This window comes from Festucalex cinctus, chromosome 8, assembly GCF_051991245.1.
Source record: "Festucalex cinctus isolate MCC-2025b chromosome 8, RoL_Fcin_1.0, whole genome shotgun sequence".
Lineage (NCBI taxonomy): Eukaryota > Metazoa > Chordata > Actinopteri > Syngnathiformes > Syngnathidae > Festucalex > Festucalex cinctus.
The window spans coordinates 29,317,939-29,329,225 of NC_135418.1; the positions used below are offsets into that span (position 1 = coordinate 29,317,939).

The window sequence follows — 11,287 nt, forward strand, 5'->3', positions numbered from 1 at the left end:
GCTGAAAGCTGAATGCTTATGAAGTAAATTGAATATTGATATTTACCGTGAAATTGTGCGAGTAATGTAAGTAGCGTGGAATCAGACGATATAAAACCCCGGAATGCGTGAATCTTTTAAAGCAAGTTGAAATTTGAAAGGTGTAAATCGGAAGTATTATGTGGGAGTTATTACACGGCAAAAAAAGTGAGGAGAATAAAAATCCGAATAACATGTTGGGGTGCTTCCATTATTCCCACAATGAAGATAATTTCATGAGTGACGTTGTAAAGTCATGCTAGCAAAAGGAATCGCCTGATAGGAAATTAAAACAAAAAAAGTACATTTTCCAATCTTTGCTCATGCTATGTCTTTATTCTGTACTATTTGGTGATTACAAAAATGTATAACAGATTATGCAGAAGATTAGAAAGTGTGGGAAAAAAAAGGGGGGGGTGGTGGAGGGGCTCAATCAGGTGTTTTGCATTTCGATTATGATCCACAGAAGCAACAACAGAACTCTGCCAAGGATTTTAACACCATCATGGGTTAAATTCAAATGATTTGTTTCGGGTCTTACGCTCTTCCTTCTTGTTCTTGCGGGTCTTCTTCTCCTTTTTGGGGTTCTTGGCCACCTGCCTTAGCTCGTAGGCGTCCTCCAGCAGGGTGTTCCCTGTCTGCGTGTACCTGATGTTGGACCACGTCAGCACCGAGCCTCGGGGCCAACTTGCAAGAAAAAGGGACAATTCATTTTATTTACCAAATCTTTGCAGTAAATAAACTAGGAAATCGTCACGGGGAAATTTAACGGAAATTTTGGTAGACAATTCCAAAAGAATATTTCCAAGTGCAACCGCAGAAATTTGAAAGAAACATTTTGGGATATTTGTCAAAAAACTGTCAATATATTTCCAAAAACTTGCAAAAAGACATTTGGCAGAAAATGTCCTGTCAAATTCTGAAATTCTCAATGGAAATTTGGTGGAAATATATTATATTTATATATACATTTCTGGAAAACTTCCCAAGGAAAGAAATTTGTGAGAAAATTTAATTTATTCATTATGTAGTTTCTTTAATTAATTGACTGATCGATCCGTTCTCAGAATTTTATTCTGCCAAACAATGGAAACAGCATCTGCGTCAAAAAAAAAAAAAAAAAAAAGAAACTTGATCATGACAAGGGGTGTCAAAATTAGTGTTTTAGTTTTCGAATTACTTTAAAAGTTTCTTTAATGCCTCCAGCTGTTTTACTGGATTTTAACTGATTTTGCAAGGCCCACAGAATAGTGTGTTCCATTGCTATAAAAACATGGAACCTACCAAAGTAAAGATGAGAGTCTCTTCTTTTATCAGGAAAAAAAAAGTATATGTGTATCTGTTTCCGTTTTGCAGTAATTAGCATTAAAATATAGCTAAGTTTCATCATTATTCACAAACCTGCTGGAAAAAAAAATAGGGAAAAGAGTGTGTTGCAACATGGCCCTGGCTGATCTCTTATACTCTGCTGCCACCTGGCCAGGTCAGAAGCCGCATTAAAGCCTACTGTATGCGCTAGCATAAAAAAACAAAAAACGTATAAATACGTTTTTGGGATCGTGGTACTATATTAAATAAAACGTTTTTATACGTGTTTGGGAGCAAATGAGTTAATTACTGCCCCTTAATTGGAAATCCTGTACTGGGGGAATTCCTGTCACAAAGCAGCAGACACATCCACGTCAAAATTTAGCAGTAATAAATTTAAATAACAATGCCTATATTTGTGGAGACTGTGGTCAAGTTGGATTTGACAATTTTAAAGATGTGCAGAATTTCACAAGTTACTTCATGTTAAAGATTAGATTGTTCTTAACATGGAAAGAAAAATGCACTTAAGCTGTCAGTGTGGTACAAATGCAATTGTGCCATCTAGTGGCAGAAAAATGACCAACAAAAATCAACATTTTAATTTTAAATTAATTTTATGAATTATGAAATTACTGTATCAATGACTAAAAGTTGCAGCCATATTTCCATGAATTTAACATTTTTCCCCACCACTTTTAAGTTAACAAAAGTATGAAATCTTTGAAAAAATATTTTTTGTACATTTAGAACAGATATAAAAGTCATGCTGATTAATTAGGATTAAATTTGTACACCCCAAATATATGTGACGGGTCTTACCCGTAACTGGGCGGGGTCATGTAGTTGAGGATGGCGTTGTATGAAAGCGGGTAATCCCACACCTGCAGATCCGTCACCTGACCGTCCACGCCCGACATGGCGATCACAGGCTCACCCGACCACACATACTGGGCAAACACACGTAAATACGCTCACAAACGATCGATCAGCCGGTGCGGACAGACAGACGGACGGACAAATTGGAGAAACACCTTGCTCGGCGCCATCTTCCGGACGCTCATGTTGGCGCCGTTGAAAACCTGCACGACGCCCCTGACGGTGTCCATGGTGAGGCACAGTCTGGTCCACAGGTCGTCCTTCAGCCCAGGCCACAACCTCACGTTGGCCTTCAGCCTCACGCTCCAGTACCTGGAGCTCCAGGCTAGCAGGTAGCTGCCGTCGTAGTCCAAGCCCAGCGTCAAGGGGGCTCGGCTGGACGGGCCCAGGGTGAAGATGTTGCGGCCCGACGTCTCGCCGTCCAACAGGTAGCGCAGACACACCGTCAGGCCTGCGGGTTAGTCGAGTCGGTCAGTGCAGATAGCGGCTCGGAACGATCCAGATAGATTGGGAGATGGACGGAAAGACAGATGGATAGATGTACTGATAGATTCACTCGTTCACCGGCAGCCATTTTGAGTGGAGCAACCCCCTTCGCTCCCGGCTGCTCCACTGGATTTTGACTCATTTTGCAAGGCCCACAGAATATTGTGGTCTATTGCTATGAAAACAAAAGAGAGAATTTCATCAGGGGAAAAAAACACGTCGGTTTCCGTTTTGCAGCTGTTAGCATTAGAATATAGCTACGTTTCAGCATTATACATCATTAACTCATTCACTCCCAAAAACGTATGTATACGGTTTTTTTTGTGTGTGTTTTTTTTTTTAGGTTTTTGTTTGCTAAAGTTTTTGTATGAAGGCTTTGATGCCGTTTCTGACCTGAAGTGGTCGCTTAAAGCGATGGTAGTTATTACAAACAAAAAAACGGCCAGCAGGTGGCAGCAAAGTATATGAGGTCAACCAGGTCCATGTTGCAACAAGCTCGTTTTCCCAGTGTTTTCAACAGGTTTGATGAAACGTAGCTAATTCTAATGCCAATTGCTACAAAAACATAAAAACAGATAAATATATCGTACTTTTTTTTTTTTTTTTTTTTTTTTTTTTGAAGAGACACATTTTTCTTTTGGTAGGTTCCATGTTTTTATAGCAATAGAACATAAAAATGGCTGGGAGTGAATGAGCCTAGTTGATCTCTTATACTCTGTTGCCACCTGCTGGGCGCTTTTTGTAATAACTACCATTTCTTTTTGCAACCTCTTCAGGTCAGAGGCTGTATCAAAGCCTTCTCTAGCTCTGGCATGAAAAAAACAAAAAAAAACGTACAAATACGTTCTTGGGAATATTGAAATGCTTTTATACATTTTTGGGAGCAAATGAGTTAATTTGATGGATGAGACATGATGGATGGATGGCGGAATGACGGATAGACGGATGGCTGATAGATGGAATTGGGATACGGGTAGAAAGATAAATGGATAGATATACTGTAAGAGATGATGTTTAGATGGATAAAAGGATCGAGGGATGAGTTGATAGCTGTATGGATTTCCCTCACCGACAGTGGGGGACGCTGTCGTCCAGCTCGGGTAGGGATAGGCCGTGGTTGTGTCGGGCCACTTTGGGTCAGACCACGGTGAGTTGACCGTTGTCGGTTGGATCCTTATTGGGTAAGCCCTGGTTGGGGAGATCCAGGGACGATAGGCCCAGGTCGGGTAGACCCGGGAGCGGTAGGCCCAGGTTGGGTCGACCCGGGAGCGAGAGGCCCTGGTCGGGTAGACCCGGGAGCGGTAGGCCCAGGTTGGGTCGACCCGGGAGCGAGAGGCCCTGGTCGGGTAGACCCGGGAGCGGTAGGCCCAGGTTGGGTCGACCCGGGAGCGGTAGGCCCTGGTCGGGTAGGCCCTCATCCGGTCGAGCCAAGCGTTGTCGTTCTGGCGGAAAGAATAGTTAGGCGGGTAGAAGGACACTCCTGCTTCTCTTCCTCCGCCGTCGGAAGACAACGTGATCATCTTTCCGTTTAAATTGGGCGGTGCATCTGCACGGCAAAAAAGGAAAACACAAATCAATACAACGAGCAAACAAAACAAGCAAAAACATTTTTGATGCCGCTACTTGTTGACACAATTTGGGATACAGTTGATGTGTAAAAATGTTGAAATTGAAGATATAATCCACATTTTTTTTTTTATATATAAAAGTGAGTCAGTTGCTGGACAGATAAATGTCTTCCACAAGTCAAAGCAGCGTTGCCAGGTGGGAAATATAGGATTATCCAAAAAGAATCCATCGAGGGGCTAATTAATAGCATCCGCGTCACAGCATTGCCGCAAAATATGTAGATAAAAAATATAATATACACAGGAAAATATTATTTATCCTCTGCTACTGTACTGCCTTCTGCACATATACTGTATGTCTCACTGATCTAAACATATGACTGGATAGCCGATTGGCCAAGACTTTTGAGGCGGCGAGGCCGCCATATTGCTCCTCCCAAGAAACTTTTCTCAGCATACAATATCGAAATTTGAGAACATTTGAGACAGTACTTAGTAGAAACAGCATGATTTAACAAGAGGACTTCAGACCTTTTACAACTTGCCTTAAATACATGTATAATTTTTATATGCTTAAAAAATAGTGACGACCCCACCAAACCCCCGCGAACTACCTACGAGCTGTGTATGTCTCATTATCTGTACGTATACCGTCAAGTTTATACAGTAGTCTGCTCGTGAGGTGGGAGTAACAAGATGGCCGCCCTGTGACTTCAACGGCTTGCACGGGCGTGTACGGGCAACCCCTGGCACATATTTGTTTAACATTGTGTACAACGTTCTTTTTGTATACTTGTACTGTTAAATTTGGTTAAAAAAAAATAAAAAATTGCGTGTACCGGCTATCGGCTATCCATAGTCATATATCCAGTCACATATGTCTGCGTTATACTGCCCCCATGTGGCCGTTGTGGTTAATGTATATTTTCTTATTTCCCTTTTTTTGGTCTCAAGGCGAAAATGATGATTCAAAATCAGATAGTTAAAGAAACATTTAGCTCTACTGTCTTATCCTCAACATGAAAAAAAAAGACTATAATGAACAAAATTTTGAAAGTTCGAAGAGTGTACCTGTGGTCCACATGTCCACCTTTTCTTCGATGCTGGGACTGGTGGGCGCTTCCGAGATGGCCGTCTCCATCATCATCATCATCATCATCATCATCAGGGTGATGGAATAAAAACGTGTTTTCATTTTGCTCATCTTCATCTTCACGCACACACGCGCTGTATCCGTGGAATGAGACAGTGTACACTTGTGAGTGAGTGAGTGAGTGAGTGAATGCGTGTGCATGGACATTGGACTGACTCACTTTCACTTCCTGCTTATTCTAAGTTTCGTTTCTGCGTGTTTGCTGCGTCCTCTTTACTGCGCCACAACACACACACGCACACGCAGATTGTACAGGTGGGCAAAGCGATATGACAGATAAATATTGTTGATATCAAAAGTCTACACACCCCTGTTCAAATGCCAGGTTTTTATGATGTAAAAAAAAAAAAAAAAAAATCAGACCAAGACAAATCATGAAAATGGCCTTAATATATGGCTAAACCGGCACAATTAACTCAATTGAAGGAAAATGCAACATTTTAAAAAGGGGAAGCAAAACTAAACAACTGAGATGAACATGTTTACACGAGTGTGCAAGTGGGGATCACGTTCAGGCGTCCAACTTTTGGTAATGCTACTTTGTTATGATATATTTTACGGAGCCCCTAAAGGTGACATGGTTAAAAAAAACACAAAAAACAAAAAACAAACACCTTTGCGTTCCCTCGCAAAAAAAAAACTGCGTTCTCTCCTAAAGATTGCGAGGGAGATTGCGTTCGCAAACGTTTTTGCGAGGGAACGCAATTTTTGCGAGGGGAGGGAACGCAAAGTTGCTCCGTAAACACTTCCGGGTCATCTTCCTTGTGACCAAAAGCGAAGAGAATAGAGTAGAGCGCTTCGGGAAAGCTTTCCCACTGCTTTGTTTCATGTTTACACGTTCCTTTTGGTCACACTGAAGATGACCCGGAAGTACATTAACTCGTTTAAAAAAAAAAGAAAAGAAAAAAAAGCGTCCTTCTGCAAACTTTGCGTTATCTCGCAATCTTTGCGACGGAACGCAATCTTTCCTCTTTTTTTTTTCCAAGTAAACTTGAGTTTGTTTGTTTGTTTGTTTGTTTGTTTTTTAATAAAGGGCTCTATAATGGCGGCTGTCTGCGTTTTTACATGAGTTTGAATGTGGCTGCTTCATTGTAAACATGGCCACATCCCTTTATGAGTGTGTGCACTATGCAGACATTTTCTCCGCTTGTGCGAGTGCGCGTGCGTGTTTTGCCGGGAAGGACCCTCCTTCTTTCTGCCAGTGTGTGCGTGTGTTTGTGCGTTTGTACACAATCATCAACACACCCGCTCATCGCTCCTTATTAGGAAAAGAATGCTATCTGCACACGCTCAGAAGAATATTGGACTTTACGATAATTCTGATCACAGATTGCCAACCACAGATCTTCAGGTGTTCCGTGGGAATGATCATTTAATAACATTTATTAACTAAAAATCGTGTTTCTTTGTCCATCTATCTATGCCATGCAGCAGCATAAAAAAAAAGTGGTAAAATGAACAATAAAATATTCTTCCACTAGATGGCAGAATGTTGCAATTAACTTCACATGTTGCCATTCATGCAACAGAATACACTTTTGATTTGTGTTCTTTTAAGTCAAGTCATATAGAAAATAAAACTCTATAAACTTGTACATATAACATAGAGTAATGACATAATATAAATACAATATCAAGAATTTAAGCAGTTTTTGCCACTTCAGTTAAATAAAGACCTTCTGGATTAGATAATATAGTGATAGTAGTAGTAGTAGTAATAATAATAATAATAATAACAATAATAATAATAAACCTTGCAAAATGTAAAAACATGTTAGATGAAAACTATACAAGTATTGGAGGAAAATATGAAACCATTTCAAGAAAATCAGTATGATGTAACACACACAGATATTGGGAAAAGAAAATACATAAATGTTATAAGAAAAATATCTTCGTTGACAGATACATTTTGGAAGAAAATACGTTTATTAGAAGAAACCAATAGATGAAAAACGTCACATGAAAAAAATAAATAAATACAAAAAGAAGAAAATACACGGATATTAGATAGACAAATATGAGACGAAAGGAACACACAAATATGAGAAGAAAATAGAAACTGTGAGAGAACTCTTTTAAAACAAATGTATACAAATCTTGGCTTTTTGGGAAAATACATGGGAGACGTTCATTCAAAAGCCAAATCGTAAGTTGTGTAAAAATATGAACTCAAAAATGATGTTAGCTGTGCTCCCACAGTGTTGTGTTATTGTTTTGCTCCACGTGGAGGAAAGCGGCTCGACAGTTGTGACGTACAGTGATCCCACGGACGTGACGTCACGCGACGTTCCAAATTCCGATCCGCTTTGAAATCTTGCGCCCTTTTTTTTTTTCGTCCGTCGTCAAAACAAGCCAAACTGGTTTGAAACCGCTCGTGTTGAAGCACGTGGAGGATGTGTCGTCATGGTCACGTCCTTCAACAAAGTCCAACTTCCGGTGCAAGAAGTCCTTGAAGCGGAAGTCGCGCGTTGCAACCCGTGTCAACGCTGTCGGCGTGTACTCGTCTGACATGGACACACATGACGCACGACTCGTCTATAAAACGGCACAAACCTCACCAAGACAGACACTCATCATTGACAGCTGACACCGAAAACGAAGAACGTGAGAAGAGGACACGCTGAACACAACGATGGGCGTCTTCATTTCGCGACTTTTTACCATGTTTACTGCAAAAACTCCTGCCAGGATTCTAATGGGTGAGTTCAAGAATCATTTAGTTACTTATTATTATTATTATTATTATTAATTTATTATTTATTATTTTTTATTTTTTATTAGCCCCATATAGCAATTATGGCATCTATTCTTCCAAGATCTTTAAGCACACTTTTTAAACAATGGATAAAGAAATTTAAAGTATTGTACAAACAGTTAGGGGTGGGACACCTCACGATACGATACGATACGATATGCGATACAAGGCTCACGATAACGATTATCTCACGGTATGACGATACCACGATTATCGATATATTGCTCAGGTAATAAATCCACGATAATCTACGATAAAACTAATCATGAAATAATAATAATAATAATAATAATAATAAATAATATTAAATAATAAAATTTCAAAAATAATAAAAACAATAATTCACAATATTATAATAACAATAATATGAATATAAATAGTGCCCTGTAATTGGCTGGCAACCAGTTCAGGGTGTAACCCGACTGCCTGAAGACCTGCCTGGGATAGGCTCCAGCACCCCCTGCGACCCTTGTGAGAAATAAGCGGTTAAGAAAATGGATGGATGGATAAATATAATATAAATACATAATATATGTAAATATATATAATATATATACAATAATAATAATAATAATGATGATGATGATGATGATGATAAATAAAAGATACATAAGTTCATGAGTCTTCTTCGCCTGAAGACTTGCGTTCATTTCCCCGCCACTCTTATGAGGCGCTCCCCCTAGTGGCCCGCCAAGTAATTGCTCAATAAGTCAGGAACAATGGAGCCGTGATAGTGGCTGTATATTCACTACAAATATCTCGATACTTGCGTAGGCGTATCGATAATCTATCGGGAGACAAAGTATCACAATTTATCGCGATATCGATATATCGTCACACTCCTCCAAACAGTATCACAGTAAAGTGTACTGTGCCCAAAGATATACAGTACGAAATGATTCAGAGTGATTCAGAGAGGATTGACACATTCAGGAATTTCTTTCTAATCTCTTTTTTTTTTTTTTTTTTGAAAGTTTGAAGTACCGTACTTCCTGTTTTTCTTTTCTCCAGTATACCCTGGCACTAACTAAGATTTATAGTCACTTCTTTTGAATATATTTGTACTTTTAACGCTCCTAATGATGTTTATTTTTATTTTTTTTTGTGATGTATGTGACAGTGGGTCTGGATGCTGCCGGCAAAACTACTTTGCTGTACAGGATGAAACTGGCTGAGGTGGTCACCACAATCCCCACCGTGGGTCAGTCAAAAAAAAAAATAATAATAAAAATTGCACATTCATAAAAAGAAAAAACAAACAAACATCAAGTGGGTTTGTTTATTTGCTGTCCAGGATTTAACGTGGAAACCGTTGAATATAAAAACATCTCCTTCACCGTTTGGGACGTCGGCGGCCAAACTGTCATCAGACCGTTATGGAGGCACTACTACACAAACACTAACGTAAGTACACGCAACTACCAAAACGCTAACATATATACGTACGTTACACACCGCGACAATTTTTTTGTTTCAGGGTGTCATCTTCGTGGTGGACAGTAACGACCCTCAGAGGCTGAAAGAGGCCGCTGAAGAGCTGCACAGGATCGTAAGTCGTCAATCGATCAAGAATCCGTACACGCATTGGCGTATTTCGTCTACTAAGCGGTGTTTGTTTTGTTTTACAGCTGGAAGAGGACGAGCTGAGGAAGGTGGCGCTGCTGGTGTTTGCGAACAAGCAGGACCTCCCCCGAGCCATGACTGTCAGTCAGATCAGCGAGGGGCTGCGCTTGTCGGGGGTCACGCAGCCGGTGGGTGACACAAGTATTTTTTATTTTGTTTGTTTTTCTCTTTGCTTATTGATCGGATGGCGCTTTCGTCAAAACATGCATGTAAACTAGGGCTGGGTATCGATTCAGATTTCCAAAATTGATTCAGAAGGGCCCGATTTGATTGGTTATTTGAAGGAAAAACACTCCCGAAGTCGACGTTAACTTCCCGCTAGGATTTGCTAACTTCCTGTTAGCATTTGCTAACTTCCTGTTAGCGCTAGGCGAGCGACATTTTCAAAACGAAGCGTGTTTTGTATTTAGATATGCAGTGGATGTAATTCTTAACGTTGTGTATTTAGTTTTACAGTTAAGTGACATTAAACAGCTTAACGGACGCTTCGGGACAACAGAATAACGGACGCTACACACTTGCTAGTTGCTAATGCTACGCAAGCAAAATGGTGCATTCAGGGTAACTTTCACAGCGTCGGAAACTTCGGCTTTCTTCGATAACGTTTTAAGGGGAAAATAATCGGTCGTTTAGCTCAATTGGCCGATGTTTGAACTCCAATAATCGGCCAATTATAATCGGCGTCCGATTAATCGTTCGGGCCCTATTTGGCACATTAATTTACGGGGAGGAAAAACTGTTTTAAAAGTATCGATTTGTGGTTTTATGAATCGATATCGGGCTATGAAAAGGAATATGGATTCGATATCGATATATAGACATTTTGGACCCAGCCCTAACGTAAACATCGGACTTTGGTGCACAAAGTTGACCACCGTCTGCGTGCGTGTGTTTTTGTGTGTGCGCAGTACTATGTTCAGGCGTCCTGCGCGGTGAACGGGTCAGGTCTGGTCGAAGGTCTCGATTGGCTCTCCAAGCAGATATTAAAGCAGTTTTAGCTGACGCGTTGTGGACTTCTCCCTTGCCTGGTCTTCACCTCACCAACATGGCGGCTGCACACCAGCAATGCACACAGAAAGTTAAAAATAAAAACAACACTGCTGATTATATTTTTACATTATTGTTTTGATTATCTATTTTTATTATTGTACTGTATTGTAAAAAGGGGTTCTGATTTAAGCATTAATGAAGTTGTGTTTTGTTACATTTGTGTCAAATGTTTGAGCATTTTTATGGTGTACATATTTATCCTCAATAAAAGGGGCAATCTGGGTTGATTTTGTGTGCATTTTTATTTTTGAACCACAATATGATCTTTATTAGTTGTGATTCATTTCCTGTAAATGCTGAGTGGTCTGTATGATAAATTGTTTTCAGTGAAATGGTGAGGGCAAAGAATTATCTGATTTGTGTAAATCAAATATTGATTGCTTTAAAACATGCAAAACAAACCAAGAAATACGTATTTACAAAATAATTAAATCCCATAAAACT

At 39.9% G+C, this 11,287-nt stretch overlaps 2 protein-coding genes across 2 annotated transcripts; one reads left to right on the forward strand and one right to left on the reverse strand.

Annotated features, from left to right (window-relative positions):
* Positions 1 to 334: 334 nt before the first annotated feature.
* Positions 335 to 5,578, reverse strand: LOC144023671 (uncharacterized). The gene is made up of 5 exons (XM_077529377.1): positions 5,331 to 5,578; positions 3,761 to 4,237; positions 2,361 to 2,656; positions 2,149 to 2,276; positions 335 to 705 (listed from the first exon to the last, which is right to left on the reverse strand). The coding sequence occupies exons 1-5, from the start codon at positions 5,557 to 5,559 to the stop codon at positions 522 to 524; spliced, it is 1,314 nt and encodes a 437-aa protein (XP_077385503.1). The 5' UTR covers positions 5,560 to 5,578; the 3' UTR covers positions 335 to 521.
* Positions 5,579 to 7,835: 2,257 nt separating this feature from the next.
* Positions 7,836 to 11,070, forward strand: LOC144024155 (ADP-ribosylation factor 4-like). Its single transcript, XM_077530263.1, has 6 exons — positions 7,836 to 8,114; positions 9,291 to 9,371; positions 9,465 to 9,574; positions 9,648 to 9,719; positions 9,799 to 9,921; positions 10,702 to 11,070. Exons 1-6 carry the CDS (start codon positions 8,048 to 8,050, stop codon positions 10,789 to 10,791), a joined length of 543 nt encoding a protein of 180 aa, XP_077386389.1. The 5' UTR covers positions 7,836 to 8,047; the 3' UTR covers positions 10,792 to 11,070.
* The last annotated feature ends 217 nt before the right edge of the window (positions 11,071 to 11,287 follow it).

Coding starts and splice junctions, on each gene's coding strand:
- LOC144023671 (XM_077529377.1), bottom strand. CDS start 5,559: ATGTCCATGCACACGCATTCACTCACTCACTCACTCACTCACAAGTGT. Junction 2,657..3,760: donor GACAGCGTCCCCCACTGTCG/GTGAGGGAAATC, acceptor ACTAACCCGCAG/GCCTGACGGTGTGTCTGCGC. Junction 2,277..2,360: donor GGAAGATGGCGCCGAGCAAG/GTGTTTCTCCAA, acceptor GTGTTTGCCCAG/TATGTGTGGTCGGGTGAGCC.
- LOC144024155 (XM_077530263.1), top strand. CDS start 8,048: ATGGGCGTCTTCATTTCGCGACTTTTTACCATGTTTACTGCAAAAACT. Junction 8,115..9,290: donor TCCTGCCAGGATTCTAATGG/GTGAGTTCAAGA, acceptor TGTATGTGACAG/TGGGTCTGGATGCTGCCGGC. Junction 9,720..9,798: donor CTGAAGAGCTGCACAGGATC/GTAAGTCGTCAA, acceptor TTTGTTTTACAG/CTGGAAGAGGACGAGCTGAG.